Source organism: Galeopterus variegatus, unplaced genomic scaffold (genome assembly GCF_000696425.1).
Source record: "Galeopterus variegatus unplaced genomic scaffold, G_variegatus-3.0.2 Scaffold385, whole genome shotgun sequence".
NCBI lineage: Eukaryota > Metazoa > Chordata > Mammalia > Dermoptera > Cynocephalidae > Galeopterus > Galeopterus variegatus.
This window is the reverse complement of record NW_007726496.1, coordinates 348,686-371,504: the sequence shown is the minus strand read 5'-3', so window position 1 is coordinate 371,504 and position 22,819 is coordinate 348,686. Positions and strand designations below refer to the sequence as shown.

Sequence of the window (22,819 nt, the reverse complement as noted above, 5' to 3'; positions counted from 1 at the left end):
AGCACTAGTTGCCTCACATACCCTTCTGTAACTTCTGATTTTTGACTTATGTGCCATAATTACAACACTTGAATCATGTCCAACATCTAGACCTAAATCAGAATTGTTAGCAGGTAGGACAAACACTATAAGCAATATGCTTCATGATGGAGAAATTATTTGGCAGAAACCTTTTCTATTCTTGTCTCTACTACTTTTGAACTAACTTATGAGTGTCCACTCCCCAGTTTTCTCCATCTTCTAGCTTCTCCCTCTATTCTACATTAGAAGAATGACAATAATGAAGTAAAGAAACTCCAAACAGCAAAATAAAAAAAGCATTTTGCTTCATTCTTAAATGTGACATTGCACCTTCCTTTGGTTTACATTTACTAAACTATCAGGTTAAATATAACCATTTTAGGGTATGACTGATGTAACTATTTTCATAACAAAAGGAAGCAAGAAGAGATAAGCAGTCTGCTCTAAATCCAGTGATATGAATAAAAAGATTTGAACAAATACAAAAAACACAAACAAGTCCCCAACCTGAAATAAACTTGTAACAGTGCTGGAAAATGAGGATTACTATTAACAAGTGATAATTTTTTAGTAATTTCCACAGGCCAGAAAGTTGGAAAAATTTGAAAACAAAGGCAGAAAAAATGATGTACTGGGCAAATGGCAACAAAAAGCCAGTGTAGCAATATTAATAGCAAAGAAAATGAAGTTCAAGGTGAAAACATTAAATGGAATAGAAGGATATTTTACACAAATAATAGATTCAATCAACTAGAAAACATAAATGTCAATATTGATTTACAAATATTAAAATCTGTAAGATGCAGCAAAACAGTAATAATCAAAATATAAGAAAGACAGGGAAAAAAGATTATAACTAGAGAAGCTAGAAATACAATAGCAGTGAAACACAAAGCAGAAAATATCAAAAAGGAAAATATAAAATGTAGTACTGCTCAATTAAAAACAAAATCCAGCCTATTTGAAATTAATTTTTAAAATAAATTATAGCAAGTCTGGTCAAGGAAAAAAAAAACATACAGATAGGGCCAGCCCGGTGGCGCACTGGATAGTGCGCCGCTTGGGAAGCGCGGCGGCGCTCCCACCCGAGGGTTCGGATCCCACATACAGACCGGTTCCCGCTCACTGGCTGAGCGAGGCGCGGGAGCAACACCGAGGGTTGCAATCCCGTTGCCGGTCCCCGGTCCGGTACGGGGGCAACACTGAGGGTTGCAATCCGTTGCCGGACACGGAAAAAGACAAAAGACAAAAAAACAAACAAACATACAGATAAACTACACTAGAAAGTCCAAGGGGACATAACAAGTGGAGTGCTGCATATAACAATGCCAACAAAACTAAAAAAGAAGCAAGAAGATACTGTTCTTTTTCAGTCCTTAAGATTAAGTCAAGATTATAATATGTAAATCTATTCCTTATATTACAAATATTTCATTTATATTGTCTTAAGACAGCCATGTTAAAAGCTTTTAGGATTATGCTACCACGCTGTACTTTAATCGCCTACTTAGCAAATACGTATTTAAACATATTTTAAATTGAGATGTGCTAAAACCAAAGTTTCTATGATATTTAAAAAGCCAGGCATGGATGAAAACATTCTTAAAATGAACTCTTTCTTTTTAATCTCTTTCAGATGATTTTTTTTTTTGGGTGGGAGGGGGAGTACTTACTTCCCTATCTCAATTCTGTTTGTATTGCCAGTTCTGCATTTTTCAGTTTAATGCATCATTATTGATTTCCTATTATGTAAGAAGACTGAGTTCTCTTTCACTATTCCCCCAACCTCAACACAACATTCACACTGTTTCTCTATAATTCTAATATCACTTTATTGCTAGATAAAATTTTTACTATTTATGTCACTTTGACTATTACATTCTAATCATGGCTGGCATGTGGTATACTATGATTATTTTCCTTTACAACGTCGTGTTGTACATAGAGTTAAAGGTCATCTTTTTGGTTTTGTTTATTTGGTTTTCTGTGTACTTACAACTTATCCTCAGTTTCTCCACCACTGAGTGATTTCCTTTCCTTTCAATACACTTAGAAACAGCAAGTATTCTACTGACTTCATCTTCTTGGGCTTATCTCTCCTGAAATTTTCTCAATAGTTCTAATATGGACTGGGTTGCATTCTCTACCATTTACCTCAGGATCTCCCTTCATCTTCATTCTGGTGATTCTTTTATCTCTTTCTTTCTCTTGTATTGTATCCCCTGTGTCATGGATCCCAAATCTTCATTTTTCTGGCTTCACATTTCATTTTGTTTGAGTATATCCTTTAATGGCTTCCAGAAAACAGTCCATGAGAGAAACACATTTCTGAGACTTTGCCTATCTGAAAATATTTTTATTCTACTCTCATATTTAATAGACAGTCTGACTAGAGATAAATCTATAGGCTAGTGTGGTATAATAAAAAATATATCTGGTTTGTCCCTTTGTACCTGTCACGGAGCTTCAAAAACTCTTGAGTTATAGGGATGGGAGCTCACCACCGCCACGTGATTAGAGTTGGAACTTTGGGCCAGACTGACCTCCAGAGAGGGAAGAGGAATGGAAATTGAGTTCAGTTATGTAGCCAATTATTTAGTCAATCATACAACTGCAATAAAAACTCTGGATATTGAAGCTCAATGGAGCTTCCTGGTTGGTGAATACACTGATTTGCTGGGAAAGTGACACGCCCAGATTCCAGGAAAAGAGTGTATGGAATCTCTGCACCCCCACTGCACCCCCTTCCCATGACCTTGCCCCACGTAACTCCTCATTTGTCTGTTCTTGATCTGTATCCTTACAATAAAACTGTAATTGTAATATAGAGCTTTCAGTGAGTTCTGTGAATCACCTCAGTTAATTATTGAACCTGAGGGCATTGTGGGAAGCCCCAAATTCATAACCCACTCAGCGGAAGTGTGGGTGGCTTGGGGACACTCAAACTTTGTGGCTGGCATATGAGGTAGGGGCAGTCTTGTGAAAGACCTTGCCATTAACCTATAGGGGTCTCTGCTAACTTTGTGTAGTAGTGTCAGAATAGAATTGTACTTTAGTATATCCACTTGGGGTGGAATTTATAGTCAGCAAGGCAGCAGCATGGGTTGCCTGGAAACACATGAAACTTGTGGTTGGCATCTGTAGTGGGAACAGTCTTGTGAATGACTCTGTCCTTTACTTGTGAGGTCTATACTAACCCCAGATATTTAGGATCAGAATTGAACTGAACTGAAGGACACTCAGTGGTGTCAAAACATAGCTGGAAGTAATTTTCTTTCAAAAGTTTTAAGAAACTGCTATCCTACTTTCCAGCTGCCAGTGTTTCTGTATATAAATCTAAAGGCATTTGTATTCCTGTTCTTTTGTGTGAAATTTGTTTTCCCTTCCTTCTCTAGGTTTTAGAATTTTCTTTTTATCATCAGTGATCTGAAATTTCATCATAATGTGCCTTAGTGAGGGATTATTTTCATAACTTTTATTATTATCAAAATAAATAATAATATGAAATTAATAACATAAAAATAAATGTTTTCAACTGTGGTGTTGGATACTGGAGAGATCATTTTATTTGGAAAACTATGCCCCTTGGTTCTGGGAAATTTTAATTTATTTCTATGATGATTTTTCTCTCTAGTTTCTCCATTCTCTTTCTGGAACTCCTTTCATTTAGATATCGAACTCTCCTAGAATGATTCTCCTTTCTATTTTCCATCTCACTGTCTTTTTGTTCTATTTTCTGAGAAACTTATCTCCTAAACTTTCTACTGAATTTTTCATTTCTGCTGTCACAAAATTAATTCCTAAGAACTCTTTTTAAAATTCTCTAAATGTCCTTTTGTATACCATCCTTTTCTTGCTTTATGGATACCTAATCTTTTCTTACTGAGAATATTAATGTTAGTTTTATTTTTTGAAGTTTTCTTCTTCCTGCAAGAAGAAATTATATATTTCCATAATCTTTCTTCTTAGAAACTTGGTGGTCTAGCTGGGTTGTTTTGTTGGTGAATCTTCCAATTTAAGTATCTTTAGGTCTCTTCTCTTGGGTTAGTCACATTTCTTATAGGAGTTCCTTTAGAAACTTGCCTGGAGATTATAAGCCTGGATGCCAGTGGAGTGGATTTCAGCATTCAGTAATAAAATTTTCACTTAATTCATTTTTTATTATAGTATCCTCATCTTCAATTACACTAGGCTTACCCCTATCCAACGACCCTTAGTTTTACCCTTTCCAGAGGAAAAAATTTCTCATCTTTTGCTGTGATTGAAAAGGAGCAGTCACCTAGTTGTGCAGAGGTGTAGAGAGGTTCTAGAGTCTCCACCTGCTTCTTAGATTTTCAATCATTCTCCTGCTTTTTCCACCCACCTCTTTTTTGGCAGCTAGCCAGTATGGGGATCCAAACCCTTTATAATACCACACTCTAACCAAATGAACAACTAGCCAGCCCCTTTTATCCTTTTTTTATCCTCATACCCAAAGGTACCTAATATAGCCAGTTCTGGGACCTTCTGAGACTCCATAGTGTACACTGGGTTGCTTCATGACTTTTCCTGTTGCTGAGTGAGGGGTCTATAATATGCTGGAATAGTTACCATCTGTTTACTTGCTTCCCAGCTCCCCAAATTTTATTGTTTTTACCTACCCTGGTCTTTGTGCCTTCTTCATTTTATCCTTTTACCATAATTTTAATGGAGTTTGTGGAGTAAGTACAAGCAAAAGTGTATGATGAATTCTAACTATAGATTACATATAAGGAAAAAGCTTACTTACTGCTTGACAACAGCCAAATTAAGTTAGTTGCCTAATTATATGTAAACTGACTGCTGAAGTGAGGTATCGTATGGCTCTTTAAATTTTAACTGCCTAAATGTTATAAAGAAATCAGAATAGTCAAGGTTTTTGATAATTTCAAGAAAAAGTTATAAAGCATCTCAATTCTCTAGAACATCTATATTTCAACAATGCCACATTTACTATACATATTTTCTTTCCTTAGAATAACTACCTATATTTATACCCACAAACAAGAAAAGTAATTTACTAACCTCAGCTTCTGTTGCTTGGGACTGTAAAAGCTGTCGTATACGAAGTATGTCCTTCTCTATTTGTTGAATTCTGGCTATTCTTCGCTAAAATAAAATAAAATTTAAATATGTTTTTATTAAAATATTAGTGTAAATAATCATACTATGACTACCACTTAAAAGCTCAGAGTTAAGCCAAACCATTCTTAAGAAGTTATATATATACATACATACTCACATATATGCATATATGTATATGCATTCTCACATTAATGACAAATTAGAGTCTGTTCAATCTTTTTATATATCTAATCTTATGCAACAGATCTCTACATCTGTTTAGTAAAATTGTACAAATGCTAATCATATATCAAATTGTATGTTGCACATATTGTGAAAATTGATGTTTTAAAGTTACTCGAAGGCTGGCCAGTTAGCTCAGCTGGTTACAACGTGGTGCAGATAAAACCAAGGTCCAGGGTTCAATCTCTGTACCAGCCAGCAGTGCCCCTCCCCCCTCCCCAAGTTATTCTCAAAAAACTATTTCAACAAAGATAAAATTACACCTGAATTTAATCTTTTATATTAATCCAGACATTAATATAATGGATTTACATAAAGCATAGTATACCTGTAAAGGGAAAGAATACCCAATTTGTTTTAATAAAGATCAGGGTTTAAACAATAGGACCAACCCTGCTCAAAGTTACTACTGTTACAAGTCAGTAGTATTTTTCAGCCTTTCCAAATACCTACAGCAGCTAAACTTTATTTTTAATTCCAACACTAGAATCACAAAGATGGAAGAGCTTTTGCTTTCCTACTATACTGAGACTGTTAAATGGCCACAAAGCAGTAACTATAGATCAAACTACATGAAATTAAAACAATGTGGAAAAAGTGTTTTTTCAAAGGAGTTAGATTTTGTTTTAATTTTTATAAATGCTAGTGGAAGAGAAACAAACCAAACTACTTATCTTTATTATAAAGTCCTTGCAAATTGAAATTATTTTTAAAAATTAGTTTTAAAAACAAGTACTGATAATGTACCACTTTCTGCAATAATTCTATAGTTGACATCCTATAATACTGACGTATCAAAAATTGTATTATAAAAATAATTGTTTTAACGGGAGGAAAAAGTGTTAGAAGCTAGATGGAGTAGTTCTAAACTATATTGGTCACACACTCCATTAATAAAAGATTTCTGAGCATATAACCCCTAACAGATAAATAATAAAAGTTATATAACAATTAGCTTTAAGTATGAGAGTACTTCAAAAAATCTGTGGAAAAACAGAATTAAAAGATAATACCAATCTTTCCATGAACTTTCTTTTTTTTTTCCTTTTTGTCTTTTTTTACTGACTGGCAATGGGATCGCAACCCTCAGTGTTGCGCCCGCACCGCGCTCAGCCAGTGAGCGGAACCGGTCTCCACATGGGATCCGAACCCTCGGTGGGAGCGCCGCCGTGCTCCCAAGCGGCGCACTCTCCAGTGCGCCACCAGGCCGGCCCTTTCCATGAACTTTCTGAAGACCCCTTCTATATATACAAAACTTACTCTTAGATCACATCTCAATTTGCTTAAATACAATGTCTTCATGCTTTTGTTACAACCACATTAAAAATGCTTAATGCTGCTACCCAATGTTATAACAAACAAAGCACAGAAAAACTCAAAGAAGTTGTGCTCACTGCTTCCCCAATCAATCTATCTTCCTTCCTTCCTTTTTAACAGTACAAAATGTTGATTCTCTTATCATGATTCTGAAATCATACCACGTCCAATTCACATCATGAAAACAGGCTGAAGAAGAAATGCCTGTACTTTTGGCAGCTTTCTAAGGATACTGCAAAGACGAGGGATCACTTACAACCAGATGGTAAATACAAGAGTACTTCAACAAAAAGTTCACAGAAAGATTCGCTATCTTTTAATTCTATTTTTCCGTGAAATTTCTGAAGTAACCCCATATTTCCTGGCTTTGGAAAAACAACCAAACTACACACAATTACTGGCTTTCTAAGTTTTATTGTTTACTCCCTTTCTGTATATAATCAACACTCCTCCACCCATAAAGTCCTAAATCAAAAATTTTAATATTCAGAGGATGAAAATAGGAAATTATATCTAATATTCCTCTCAATGACATTACATTACTTTATTGTCAACATCTCACTAAATCCTGAAGTCATGTCTATGTCTTGATGTCCATTGAGGTGGGTGATTTCTGACATGACAACCTTGTGCTTCTGTTTCTTAAATGAAAATGGAAGAAGCCAGTGGTACAGTTTCTTTCCTTTTACTATATGACAATCTTGAATATTTATGAAATTATGTTTAATAACAAATACTAAATTGTTCAAAAGTGTGGAGTTGGTATGACTTTAGAAAAAGTGGTTTTAAAAAACTGTAATAGATATACAGATTCAGGATAACTCTCAACAAATTAGAAGGAAAATTCCTTAACTTGATAAAGTTATCTGTGAAAAACCTTGAGTAAACAACATACTTAATTGTAAAATTTTAGAAATATTCCCTTTAAAGTCAAGGCAAGACAAAAGACCACCATTATTGTTTCCATTTAAAGATGTATTAGAATTCCTAACAATACAACAGCAACAAAAAGCTATAATAACTGGAAAGGATAAATAAAAATTGTCCTTATTTACAAACAATATGGAAATTCAAGAGAATCTTAAACTACCGAGACAATCAATAAAAAGAGTTGAGGAAGATTGCTGGATACTTATTATTACTTAAATGTAAATTAGTAATGTTATTAAAGAAAATCCCATTCACAATAACAACCAAACTACAACTTATCTGGGAATAAACCTTTAAAAAATGTATAAGACCTTTATGGAAAGTATTACAAAACTTTACTGAAGAACATAAAATAAGACCTAAATGAATGGAGAGATATGAATTTAATATCAGAACTGATAGTAAATATTAGTGCTTACTATATGCCAGGTTCTAAATGCTTTCATATGTACTAACTCATTTAATCCTCACATTTTACAGTTTACCATTATCTGTATTCTACTGATGAGAAAACTGAGGCAAAGAGTTTGCTCAAGACCACAGTGCTGTTAAGTGGCAGGTCTGGGATTTGAACCTAGGAGATCTGGCTCCAGAGTCCATCCTTTCAACTAAGGTGGCTCAATATTGTAAACAAACCAAGAAGGCTCAATACTGTAAAAATATGCCTTCTCCTTAATCTATAAATTCAAAGTAATTCTAATCAAAAGTCCATAATGCTTTTTTTTTGAATTAGACAAGGTGATACTAAATTTCAAATGGAAGAGTAATGAGGCAGAATACAGCTACATTTTTAAAAACAAAAATAAGGACTCACCCCACCAGGTACCAAGATTTAAAAAAACTACAGCAAATAAATATGGTAACAGTGCAGGCACAGAGAAACTAAAATAGACTAATGGAATAGAGTCCAGAAATATACAGCATATATAAACTTAGTATAAGACAGAGATGGCATTACTAATCAATGGGGAAATATTATAATATCCAATAAATGATAAAAAGAAATTTAGTTAAAAACATAAATATGTGTATATGTATGTGTATACATAACTGTATATATACACACACTTATAAAATCAAATGTGTGTGTATAAAAAGTAGATCCTTACCTCCACAACATACACAATAGCAAATTCAAGATGAATTAAAGACCTAATTGTAAAAATAAAACTGTAAAACTATTTGCAGTGGATTGAATGGCCCTCCAATGTTACTGAAGCTTAATCCCCACTGTTAACTGCTGAGGGTCAGAAATCCTATTATGATAATTGAAAGGTGGGACCTTGAAGACGTGATTAGGTCTTGAGTACCATGCCCCAGCTAATGGATTAATGAAGGTGGTTATGGTGTGGTTCTGATGGCTTTAAAAGGAGAGCATGTGAGTCTCTCTCTGCTCCTGCCTTTCTTGCAATGTGATACCCTGTGTCACACCAAAGAAGACTCTCACCAGATGTGTGCCCTGGGCTTTAGACTTCCCAGCCTCTGAAACTGTAAGCAATAAATTTCATTTTCTTACAAATCACCCAGTTTTCCTTCAGAATAGGAAAAGATGTACAAATAGATCACAGAAAGCACCTGGCAATATGATTAATTTAGCTTTATAAAAAAGCTTATTTTTGTTATCATGATTAATACAATAGAAAATGGGTAAAAGATATGAACAAGTAACTTAACAGAAAGGAAACCCAAAGTCTAATAAATATGTATATTAGATATTCAATTTCAGTAGAATTTAGGGAAATGTAAACTAAAATGACAAAATGTTTCATTGCCTACTGGATTGTTGATCATAAAATCTGACTCACAAGTGCTGGAGAAAACATGCAGAGACAGGAATTCTTGCATACTAGTAGTAGAAATGTAAACTGATAAGATCACTTTGAGAGCAATTTGGCAAATACTAGTTCAAAACACTCATACTTTATGACTAGCAATTATGCTTTTAGGTATACAGCCTAGAGCAGAAGTCTGCAAACTCGGGCCTGATAGACAACTGTTTTTGTAAATTAAATTTTATTAAAACACAGCCATGCCCATTTGTTCATATATTGTCTGTGGGTGCTTTCCTGTTACAAAGGCAGAGTTGATTAGCTGCAAGAGACCATGTGGTCCACAAAGCCTAAAATATTTACCGTGTGGCCCTTTAAGATTGCTGACTCCCAACCTAAAGAAACTCTTGCACATGCTTGTTTATAAGACTTAAATATGTTTATCAGAATTGTTTTTAATTGAAAAATCATAAACAACCTACATGCCCATCAACTAGGGAAAACAGATAAACTATAATAAACTATCATCCACATAATTGTAAAAAATTATAGCAATACCAAAGTATAAGTAACCTTCACCTCATCAATCCCCACACTCCAGAAAATACAACTTGATGTACGTTTTTCCAACCTTTGCTTACATGCCTGTAGAAGAGTAGGCACCACCATACTAGGTAACCAAATATGTATTGAACAAATAAAAGAGTAAATAAATAACCAAACTGTTAACAAAGGTAGCTAGAGACTAATAATCTCACGTAGGCATGAGCAAGAGTGAATTTTGTTTTGAGTTTCCCCAAATTATTTACCATTTGTAGGTGCTTTATTGGTTATTATTATTTTTTTTAATGAATTGCCTGATTCTAAGCCCTTTTAAAAACACAGGCTTGTCTTTTTCATAATTTGTGGGAATTTTTATACTTTAGGGATATTAACTTTTTTCCCTTTATGTGTTATAAATATTTTCCCTTAGTTTATCTTTTGTGGGATGAATGCGTTAAAATTTTATGTAAGAAATCCCAACTCTTTCCCTCTTTTTTTGCTTTTGAGTTTCCTTTCTCATTTAAGAAAGCCTTTGTCTTATATTTCCATCTATTAATTTTAGGCTTATTTTTCACATTTAGATATTTAGTCCATTTGTAATTTTTCTTATTTAAGATGTGAAGTAGGGGTCTGATTTACCTTCTCATCTTTCAAATAGGTCCCTAGTTGTACCTATATCATTTATTAATTTACCCTTCCTCTTTAAACTTATAATGTAACTTTTGTCATTTAAAGATTCCAAAGACTCCTGCATCTTTTTCTAGTCTCTATTCTGCACCATTTGCCCATGTCTATTTCTGTGCTATCATTATACTGCAATTATTATAACATCCTTACAATAAGTTTTAAATGTTAAGGTAAATCTTCATTAATTATGCTTTCTTCCCTAAATATGTCTGAAAATTTTTACATTATAAACTCTAGAATCATTTTTCCAAGTTCCAAAAAATATTAAGATTATGTTTACAATTATACATTTATATATTAATTTAAGAAATATAGACATTTTAAGGATATTAAAGTCTTCTCATCCAGGCTTCTCCATTTTAATAGTAGTAGGTTTTTTTTTCTCCCCCTCACCTCCTTCCCAACCTCCTTTAAGGCAGTATTTATGTCCTTCAGCAATTTTATATTTTTCTTCATGTGGTCTTTCCTAGGTATTTTAAAGTTTCCTGTTATCGTGAACAGGTCCTCTTACCCCCATTTCCATTTTTAACTGGTATTTATGGCTTCTAGAGAAAAGCTACTGATTTCTGTATGTTTCTTAACTCCAACCACCTTACTAAATTCTCTTATTAGTTAAAAAAATTTTTTTTTGTTCATTCTCTATGGCTTTTCTAGGCAAACAACCATATCATTTACAAATAATTATTTTGTCTCTTCCTTTCTAGTTGGAAAATAAGTGTAGTATTATACCACATATGTATTTTTCTCCTTTTATTAGTGTAGCCTCCAAAACAAAGTTAAATAATAGTGATGACAGCAAGCACCCTAAGCACTGTAATGATGATAACCTCAGTAGTTCTCTATTTTCTTAAATTAACATAAGGTTTGCTTCTGGTTTCTGGTAAATACTTAGGTTTGAAAACTTTCACTCTATTGTTATTTTATTTGGAATTCCTATCCACTCCATCTTACAAATGAGGTCCCACATTTTTTTCTCACGGCCTTAGGCCCTCCTGAGATCTCTTTCCAGGGCCATTCTTTCACTTGCTGAGTCACACAAGCAGGGAGTTAGGATGGAAAGGACTGCTCTGGCTACTGTATTTCCACTATTCCCACTGTCTTATTATTTTGAACAGTGCACACTACTGATATAATAATTCATTTAATAATTCTCCAAATAATGGACATTTAAGTTCTCATTTTAAAATCTCTTACATATATTCTTACAATGAATAGCATAAAATATTTATCTAACTAATATAGAGGGCATAGGCATTTTAGTTTTGACAGATAATGCCAAACTGTCCTCTACAAATGTATCAAGTTATTCTTACAACAACAGGGTAGAGAGTTCTTCTCACTCCCACACCCTTAACAATATTGCATGCCATCAAATTGTAACATTTTGCCAGCTTGATAGGCCAAAAAAAAGGTACCTTATTTTGTGTTACACCTCCCTGATGACTAGCTATGTTTAATATGATGTTTAGGTATCTTTTCACAATCGTTTATTAGCCACTTGAATTTATTTTGTGAAGGACTATTTGTATCTTTTGACTGTCTTGCTGTATGGTTATCTTGTTTTCAATTGATTTGTAGGTACTCCTTGCATAGTAGGGATATTAATTCTCTTATATGTGCTACCAACATTTCCATTATTTGCCTTTTTTACATTGTTTACAATATTTCTTTAACCCTAAACTTCATATGGTTATTTACAGAATAAAATGAATTCTTGTGTTTCTGAAAACATGAGATAAAATTTCCTCAGGATATTAACTACCAAAATGAAAACACTATTCCAAAATAAAATAAAAATGACTGTATCAACACATATCGAACAAAATGGCCAAGAAAGAACTCAAGTTAATTTCTCTTCCAGCATATAGATTAAATTGTCTGTAACACACCTATTTAAATTTGTATAGTAGAAGAATTTTCACATCTACCATCTCACCTTATTCTTCGAGGATCTCTAAAAACAAACACATTAACAGATACAGAATACTGTATACAGTATTCCAAATACTCACATTCTAAAAATGCAAATTCATATAAACCAAACTAATAATTCTCACAGTTTTTCCAGAAACAAACATGTTTGACATTTAAAAAAATCCACGAAAATCTCAAATTTAACTCTAAAATGGACTATATTTTTGGAAGTTGTTTATATATTCTTGATTTTAATTCTTAGTTATATGGTGATAAATATCTTCTCCCAATTTGTAACTTATTTTTTCAATTTCTTTAAGGTACAGGATGAAAATAAAGTCTTAATTTTAATATAGTAAAATTTATCAGTCTTTTATTTTAGAATTAGTATTTTATGTCTTAAGAAATCCTCTCCTATTACAATATCAGAAACATATTTATGTATATTTTCTACTGCAAGGCTTAAAGTTTTACTTTTGACATTTAAGTCATTAATCTACCCAATGGGATGGGGGCAAAAGTAGAATAAGAAAGAATACATTATACACAGATATTATAATATGATAACTAACACACACATATGCACCCATGTGCACACATACACACAAACATTAGTTAAGCCCCAAGCCTCACTGTAAAACTAACAGGTATGAACTATGAAATGCACCATGGCACTGGCGTTTAAGTACCACTGTATTCCTACATAAACAGAATATATGAATATATTCTTTTAGCAAGCTACCACATAAAAGATAAAGACTGTACTTTGGGAAATGTAAAATTTCCTATATTAGTGATTTTAAAACTATGAAAAAACTTTACCAAAAAAATGTATTTATACCATACATACAAATGTAGGTCCTTCTTTTTATTTACTATTTACCGAAAAAAAATCTTCAAATGTTTTCCTTACAATTTGTCCCATTTTTTTTTTTTTTTTTAATTGTGCATGTTTGTTTTGAAACAGCCAACACAATTGGCAAAGCCTATTCAGGGCTTAAAAACATTAGTCAGTCATACACTTGTGTCAATATAAAATTATATTCAATAGTATATAAAAATCCTTGATGAATAGCAAAGTTAGTTAATATTCTTTATTGACATTAGTTTAGGGTAGAAATATGGGAATGTTTTCTACTCAACTTATTTAATCTTTCCTAATGTTCTGTTTCCTTCCTACTATCCTTGAATGAAGGCTTCCTTTTTAAGTGCACAACTTGAATAGCAGTGACAAATTCTGAACGTAATTATACACACTTAGTTAAAAGAAGTAAAAAATCTCAAAAGAGAACTGAAGCTGGCTATCAGCTACCAGAAGACCAGCAACTAACTTTCTCCCTCTTAGAATTCCGAGGCACAACAAAACAGTACCGGGGAAATGAATATGGTGGAGGCAGAATTATGTGAATATTGGGTATGCTGCCCAACAGCCACAATAAATTATTCTTACTTTGAAATAGTGCCAAAGTAAAGACAGACAAATACCTTTAACAGCAAAATTTAATCAATGTTAACAGCTGTAATTCACTACATTCCTAATAGCTCTTCCCTGGCTGATACTGGTTTACAGTTTAAAAACAAAGAAATTACCTGTGCTCGTTTTTCCATATCCTGGCAAGTACCTAGTTGTTCTTCCATTGCAACTCTGATTTGCCTTGCTTCATATTCCAATTGCCTTCTGGTCATATCTGTTTGTAGGGAAAACTAAAACCACAAATAATATAAAAATATTAATATCTCATTGTGTTTGTGTGTTTATCAACAAAAGCAAAAAAGCACACAAATACCAATAAAGAAAATTAATAAGCAAATGTTCATGGTGCATGAGAGTTATGTTTTATTCCAAGGAGTCCTAAAATTTGATTACAGGTGCTAGGCTCAGTCTGGATCACTGAATGTGATAACAGAATTGAAACACTTATTGTCCCAAAGTCCCAAATGGCTTTAAGTAAACTGGACTACTTCATTTAAAATATACTTGGTCCAGTTAGGATAAGACTAACTTCAGTTCCCTTATGCTTCTTCTTCACTGAAGAGGCACTACTTTTAATTATTAAAAACTAGCATATTAATGTGGACAGCATAGAAAAACCAAGAAATAGGTCCATCATCCTTATGTTTATCCTTCAATTTAAGGTAAGGATTACCATACACATATAGACTAAACAGAGAGAACTTTTTCATTTGTAAAATGAAGAAAATGGGATAAGAAAAAGCCTTTATGTAATTTAGATAATCATATATAAAGCAGACAAAGTCAACACAGACTTTGGTAAAAATCCAAAAATGAGTCAGGGTTGAAATAAATAAAAAGAAGTACTTCCTCACAGAGTGGGTGTTAACACATTCAAAAATTTATTAACCCTCTAATTAAAATTCCAGGCCCTCTGATAACTGCCAGGTATACAGAAGGATGAAAAGGACAAGGTAATTAAATTTATAAACACATGTCCTAAGAGGTAATAAAGGCTACAAATATGATTAGATAAAATGATAGTTAACAGAGTTACAATGGGCCATGAAGGGAATAAGGAAATGTTATAGATTTTTTCACGTTCTATGTACCCAAAGAAAACTACATCTGACACATCTGACTTGGAATAGTACTCTGGTCCAAGAACTCCAAATTACATTCTCAGTTTAGGTTAGAGTAGTTCTCACCCTTTTCCCTTGCAATATACAGATGACATTCATATGCAAAATGTATTCCTATAGGCACACCCAAATTATGGGTTGCAATATAGATTAAAAAGTCTGCATGTTATTTCTTACTCCCACTGAACCAGATGTAACTCCACTCTTTTGTCTTCCACTTCCCAAACCCCCCTGCAAAAGAAAGTTAAACATGACATAGTATGTTGTAATAATGTGGTTTAGAATTGATGTTCTAAGTAATGTCTAATATCTTGACAAGCAGATAAATATTCCCATATGAAACTGTTCATTAACTTGGCTTCCTAATATAAAAACAAAATTTGTGAAATTTAAAATTAAGGTATAAAATACAAGCTGTATAAATTTGTTAACATTGCCGATGGTTCATAATAATGTCTTATATATACTATTAAATAAACATGATTGATTATTTAATAAATTAATATGGAATAATTAACTTGTTTGACAACTCATTTTTGTTTCAAATCTTAAATAACTGTCCTTGAGTTGTTCATATACACCTAAATCCTTTCCTGAACCTAACTGCATGCAGACAATGAAACTATGGATTTTGTAAGTTTTCTAATTACCAAAGTGATGGGGAACAAAACTATGCTTTGTTATTTTAGTTTATAAAAGTAAAAATCCTGCCAAATCCTTCTGAGTTCCCTAATCCTCATCTGTTAACAACTTTCCAATATCCATTCCTTCACTACTTATGTCTCCTTAATTCCCAGGAAGATTTTTAAGGACACTGTCAGAGAGATACTTTCTCTCCCTCTCAAAACTCAGGATGATTGTTCTAGGAGAGTGAGCACTTCAGCTATGGTTCTAGCTACTGCCAGCCAACACCCACACGGGAAATCTGGCTAACTACATGTTTTGGAAAAAATTTTCCTTCTTTCTATTTTTACTTTTTTGTCTATTATGTTCTCTCAAAGTGCCATTAGAAAATAAAAAATCTAAGCTAAGAGAATAATTTATATTTAAATTAGCCTATTTTCTCTTTTTAAAAAATATATAAAATATTTATGGACAACATCTGAAATATATAGTCTTGTCTGAGAAAATTAATGTATTTTAAAAATATTCTTATATGTGACATTCCATGAATAAAATAGTTGACATGGAGAGGTTGGGTGGAGAAGGACAGGCTGATAGGATTACAATTTTTTTTACATATTTGAAAAACAACAGACATTAGTACTTGCAAAAATACTAAAAACCACACCTATAGCTATTATCATTTATGCCTGGAATAGGATTCAAATTATCTTCAAAGGTATTTTTATTGCAAAAACTATCTGGCATGATTCCTGTAATACAGTACAAAAAATAGGCAGATGCTGATAAATATTTCTAGACAATTTGTTTGGCAATTCAATACATGTAATAAAAAACCAGTTGCCTAGTTAACTCTTGAGTCCTTTAGGATTCAAACAATAGATTTTCTCAACTAGAGGTTTACAATAAATATTTGTTTGAGTACAATGAAGTTTTCTCATCTTTATAAACAAAAATCCATTAACTATTATATATTCAGATTTAAAGTTGGATAAAACATATTACAGTTTACAAATAACTATAAATTCAGTTATCCTGAATTTTCAATGGATAGCCTGGGTTATTTTTAAAGATCAAGTTATTAAAGTCTAAAATAAGTTGTATTGCCAAGTTACTTACATTTTCAGTTAAAGGCAGACTATCTATTCTTTTAGTGAGATTCTGAAGTTGAGCATAATACCAGTCTTTTTCCTTTTCTTCTTTGTCAAGATCAGCAAGAAGTAATGATCTATTTTTTAAAAAAAGGTAAGTTTACACAATGCTAATACAGACCGCAAGTAAGAATCCTTACCAGCTGTCATTGTAAAGTTCTCTATTTAAACTAAAGTATTAATAATAAATAAATGAAAAACTTATTGATTTGGATTTTTGAAGGTAGAACTTAGAATATTGTAATCATTAAAATTTGAATACTAAAAAGTTTTTACTTTTTTTCCTAAGTAAGTTGGTAATCATCCTTACTGGAATCATTCTTACTGGAATCATTCTTACTACAATACTTATTTAGAATACTTAACCATACCTACAGCAACTGATCCTTTTTTTTTTTTTTTGTGACCAGTAAGGGGATTGCAACCCTTGGCTTGGTGTCGCCCGCACCGCGCTCAGCCAGCGAGTGCACCAGCCATCCCTATATAGGATCCGAACCCGCGGTGGGAGGTCTGCTGTGCTCCCAGCGCCACACTCTCCCGAGTGAGCCATGGGGTCGGCCCCTACAGTAACTGATCTTTAATGAAGGTACAAAGAATACATATTGAGGAAAGACAATTTCAGTAAATGGTACTGGGAAAACTGAATATCCACGTTCAGAAGAATGAGACTAGCCCCCTACCCATCACCATATACAAAAATAACTCCAAACAGATTAACCTGAAACTATGAAACTATTAGACTTCAAAAGCCCAGAAAAATAAATAAATGGGATTATACCAAACTAAAAAGCTTTTGCACATCAAAGGAAACTGTTTAACAGAGTGAAGAGACAACCTACAGAGTGGGAGAAAAAATTTGCAAACTATACATCTGACAAGGTATTAAGATCAAGAATATGTAAGGAACTTAAACTACCCAACAGCAACAAAACAAAAAACCCAACTGAGAAATGGGCAAAGGGTCATAATAGACACTTTTCAGAAGAAGACATACAAATGGCCAAAAGGCATATGAGAAAATGCTCAACATCACTAATCATCAGGGAAATGCAAATCAAAACAACAGTGAGATTCCACCTCATTCCTGTTTGAATGACTATTATCAAAAAGACAAAAGAAAAAAAGCGTTGGTGAGGATGTGGAGAAAAGGCAATACTTGAACACTGTTGGTGGCAGTGTAAACTTGTATAGCCGTTATGGAAAAGAGTAATGGAGATTCCTCAAAAAGTTAAAAATACTACTACCATTTGATCCAGCAATCCCAGTGGGTACATACCCAAAGGAAATAAAGTCAGTATGTTGAAGAGATAGCTGCACTCCCATGTTTACTGCAGCACAATTTGCAAGAGCCAAGATACGGAATCAACCTAAATATCTAACAACAGATGAATTAATTAAAAAAGCATGTTATACATACACATTGGCATACTACTCAGCCATAAAAAAGAAATGAAATCCTGTCATTTGTGGCAACATGGATGAACCTGGAGAACATGATGTTAAGTGAAGTAAGCCAGGTACAGAAAGACAAATAACACATGACTTCACTGATACGTGGAATCTAAGAAAAAAAAAAAGATATTATAGAGGCAGAGAATAGAACAGTGGTTATCAGAGACTGGGGAGGGAAGTGGACGGAAAACAGGGAGAGGCGGGCCAACAGGTACAAAATTACAATTAGAAAGCAGGAATAAGTTCTGATGTTCTATAGCACAGTAGGGTGATTATGGTTAACACTTAAGTTTTGTATATTACATAATAGCTAGAGGAGAGGCTTTTGAATATTTTGCCACAAAGAAATGATAAATGCATGAGGTGACTGATACATTAACTACCATGACCCAATTATTATACAATGTATGTATGTATCAAAACATTACATTGTACCCTTTAAGTATGTACAATTACAATGTGTAAGTTACAAAAAATAAATATAACGAAAGACTTTCTTCACATTTATTTTAGTCTAAGAATATAATGACAGGTAACAGGTACAGATATAACAAAATCTAAAATTAGTACAAGATTAAAAAGAATAATAAAGGAGTTAAGTAAAGCAAAAATTATGTCAGAAAAAACAAACCTAGAGTATAGACAGACAAGTGTGGCTTTCAGTTTCGCAGTAGCCAAAATAATAAAAAATATATTGTCACTTTGTAATAAGAAAAAGTTACTCTGAGGGAGAGAAACTTATTTGGATATGAATCTGTTATATAATTCCTGAACAATCCAATTGATGATGTCCTCATTAGCAATCTATATTAAGATACTATATACCTGATCATTATAAATATAAATGCACAATATAAGAAAACATAGTAGGTACACAAAGTATATGGTCTATCTCCTTTCATGTGGCTCTTTCCCAAAGCAACCACTTACAGCTTTCTTTTGTGTATTTCTCTATAAATGCAAGGATATATGTACATACTTACATGTACATTTTGAACATAAATAGTAGCATTATATATGTTGTCCTATAACTTTTTTTCCACTTAAAAATCTATCTTGGAGATCATTCCATATCAGAACATAAGGAGTTATTACATATTTTTTGCTAGTTGCATAATATTCCATGTATTCCACAGTACTCAAGCATCCATGAAAGGGTACACTATAATCAGTTCTTCATTGGTGGGCACTTGGGCCCTTTCTAATCTTTCTAATGCTGCTGAACAGCCTTATTTAATTCTCAATTCACAGATGTGCAAGCCTGTATACAAGATGAACTCTTAGGGTATACAAATTTTTAACTTATTGTCCTTGTTACATGTACCAATTTATGCTCCTACTACTATCTTTACCAACATATTTAATCCAACTTTTTAATTTTTGCATATCTAGGGTTTTCTTTATCATAACGGTTTTAATTTGATTTCTTTTTCTTTTTTCTCCTTTTTGTCTTTTTTACTGACCGGTAACGGGATCGCATCCCTCGGTGTCACGCCCGTACTGGGGACCGGCAATGGGATCGCAACCCTCGGGGTTGCGCCTGCACCACGCTCAGCCAGTGAGTGGGAACCGGTCTCCACATGGGATCTGAACCCTCGGTGGGAGCGCTGCTGTGCTCCCAAGCGGCGCACCCTCCAGTGCGCCACCGGGCCGGCCCTGCCCTAATTTGATTTCTTAATATGAGTGAGGTTAAGCATTTTTCAAGTTTAAAAACCATTTGTCACTATTTGAGGAAGGCATCCCAGGAACCTGTTTCAATTCTTTGATGAACTGAGGAATTTCTAGCCATCTGCCTCAAGACAGCCTGCGGCTCACCCTGTGGATTCTGGACTCTGCAACATCAATTGGATTTCCACCCTGCCTGCTAGCCCTACAAAAGCTTCCAGGCAGCCAGTCCCTACCATGTATGTAAACCAATTCTTTAATTTATATTTAAGAAAATTCTGCAGTGAGATTTGAAGGAGGAAGAGGAAGGGAGGAGATCTGGGGCATGATGAGTGAGACCTAGTCTGCCCACAACCAACAGGACAGGAAACGTTCGGGGTGTAAGGGGAGTACTGACTATTTTCCTTAGAGGGAATTATATTGGAGCCCTTCTGACTAACATGGGGCTGATTTGGGCAAGAGTATAGCCTAGAGTTCTCCCACCCTACAGGGATACTGCCATATTCCCAATATATTCTTAACTCTTAAACTTTCATGTTATTCCAGTGGTTACCATTGAGCTACCAAAGATGACAATGGAAATGTGCTGAAGCTGGCAATAGGCTCAGCCACTGTGACTTACATTTGAAAGGGCTCAGATTCTGAAAGAAGGGGAGGGAGAGTTGCTTTCAACAATGAATACACACCATTCTTGTATTTGCCCAATGGTAGACTGAACTAGGAACCAGAGAACCAGAATCTGTGGGCTAGCAGATCTCTTAATCTATAGGAATGCACACTTAAATGATTGTGCCAATTACATTCTTAACTGAATTGTCTTGACCTTTCCCTCCACCCCTGTTAATTATCCCTCTTAAAAAACAAAATATCCTTTTTAATAAATTAATTTATATCTTTAAAAAATTTTGTATTCCCTTTTCTGTGACTTTTTCTTACTCATTAATAAAATGTCTTCTATATTAAAATGGTAGCCCTTTATCAGTTACTGTGTTACATATATAATTTCTCAGTTTATCACTTGTCTTTTAATTTTGTTTATTATGTTTTTAATATGTAGAAAATTTTGGTTTGCATGTAGTCAGATTTGTGGATATTTTCTATTATGCCTTCTGAAGTTTGGTCATACAGAGAGATGTTCCCCACTGTGATATTATTGTTACTTTAAAAGTTCTATTTAATGAATCTTAGTAGTGAGTATAAATATGAGTATGTGGAAGGTTCTGTTCTTGCTAAAATTTCCTTTCCTTTCCTGAGAAGCAATTTTAAAAACAAGAAATAAGCCTTCATTCTTGATGTGGCAACCTCGATAGTGAGGGAACACATGGGAAAGAAGTTAGCCCCTGCTTAAAATGTAGCAACCTCAGGGAAGTGCAGACCAATGAGAAGCTGCCCCTTCTCTCCCATTTCTGACAAGAACAGGATAAAGCGCTGTTAAATGCCTGAACCCCTTTTACAGCTGGGTACCATAACTAGCATAAAGATGAGATCTGATTTTATTTTTCAGCTTTCCCTAGTGACCTGCAGGACCTATCAGTTCCAAGGTGAGGGAGAGTGGGATAGATGGTGATGCTACTATTTCCTCTGATTGTTCTCCAGTAAGTGGCTTTATGAAATAAGAGCTGGGTGTTAAACATATTACTTAAATTGACAGCCAATGGCAGTGGTGGTGGTGGAGTGAGGGGGAGATTAGGGATACTAAGGAAAAGCTGTTATTATCAAATTTAAGATTAAATTGTGACAAAATGCTCTGGGGAAGCCAATGTTACAGCATCTTCAACCAAAATGATAACAAGTGGGTAAATGATAGTAGTTGACCTAGTGACTCACACAACGGTTCTTAAGGCTCAGATCTGAAATTAGGGCTAGACCCAGAGCAGGTAAGGTCTTTAGGGTTTAGGGTAGTAAAGGCCTGTTTTGTGATTGCCAACAAATATTAAAAATGTTTCTTCGTGTTAATCTCATGTCTTCTTGGTTCTCTAGCTAACTCAGGGTCACCTAGAAGAACATGGCACATATGTATTAGGCATTCAATAAATATTTGTGCAATTGATTAATAATTAACATGACAATGACAATAGCTAGCATTTATTGAATGTTCTATGGACCAGGCATAGGGCTAAGGGCTTTTTAAAAAACCTAATTTAATCCTCGCAACATCCTTTGAGGTATTCTTAGGCTCACTCTATGGACTGGAAAGCTAAGGTTCAAAAAAGCTATAAAACTATTGGGCCGGCCCGGTGGTGCACTGCTACAGTGCGCCGCTTGGGAGTGCGGCGGTGCTCCCACCGAGGGTTCGGATCCCACATACAGACTGGTTCCCGCTCACTGGCTGAGCGAGGTGCAGGCGCAGCACCGAGGGTTGCGATCCTGTTGCCGGTCCCGGTCCGGTACGGGCGCGACACTGAGGGTTGCGATCCGTTGCCGGACACGAAAAAAGACAAAAAGGAAAAACAAACAAACAAACAAACAAAAAAATATGATCTGGGTTTATGGCTGGCTTACACCTCTAGCACTTATCTTGGGCAATACAGAAAGTGAGAAAAAAGAGACAGAGTTAATCTATGAGTTAAGGAAGGAAAAGAACAGAAACAAAACAAGACAAAAGAAACAAACAAACAAACAAAAAACAGAGGGGAGAAAATCAAAGTAACACAGAATTTTCAAAAGCTGAGGAAAACAAATGTCCAGATCAAAAAGGGCATAGTGATGGGGCCAGCCCGGTGGCGCACTGCTACAGTGCGCCGCTTGGGAAGTGTGGCGGCGCTCCCGCCGAGGGTTCAGATCCCACATACAGACCGGTTCCCGCTCACTGGCTGAGCGAGGTGC

General features: G+C 34.4%; 1 protein-coding gene and 1 long non-coding RNA gene across 5 annotated transcripts in view; both read right to left on the bottom strand.

The window, feature by feature from the left end:
- The window catches only part of APC (adenomatous polyposis coli), a 127,008-nt gene that overhangs the window by 42,527 nt on the left and 61,662 nt on the right, over positions 1-22,819 (bottom strand). For all 4 annotated transcript variants that reach the window (XM_008568178.1, XM_008568176.1, XM_008568179.1 and 1 more), the window contains exons 5-7: positions 16,845-16,953; positions 14,097-14,210; positions 5,065-5,148 (exon numbers count right to left, since the gene is read on the bottom strand). In XM_008568178.1, the coding sequence (XP_008566400.1) occupies positions 5,065-5,148; positions 14,097-14,210; positions 16,845-16,953 (307 nt within the window). The remainder of the gene's footprint in view (positions 1-5,064; positions 5,149-14,096; positions 14,211-16,844; positions 16,954-22,819) is intronic.
- The window catches only part of LOC103586842, a 67,545-nt gene continuing 61,656 nt past the window's right edge, over positions 16,931-22,819 (bottom strand). Inside the window, exon 5 of the long non-coding RNA XR_550180.1 lies at positions 16,931-16,953. This is a non-coding gene — a long non-coding RNA (uncharacterized LOC103586842). The remainder of the gene's footprint in view (positions 16,954-22,819) is intronic.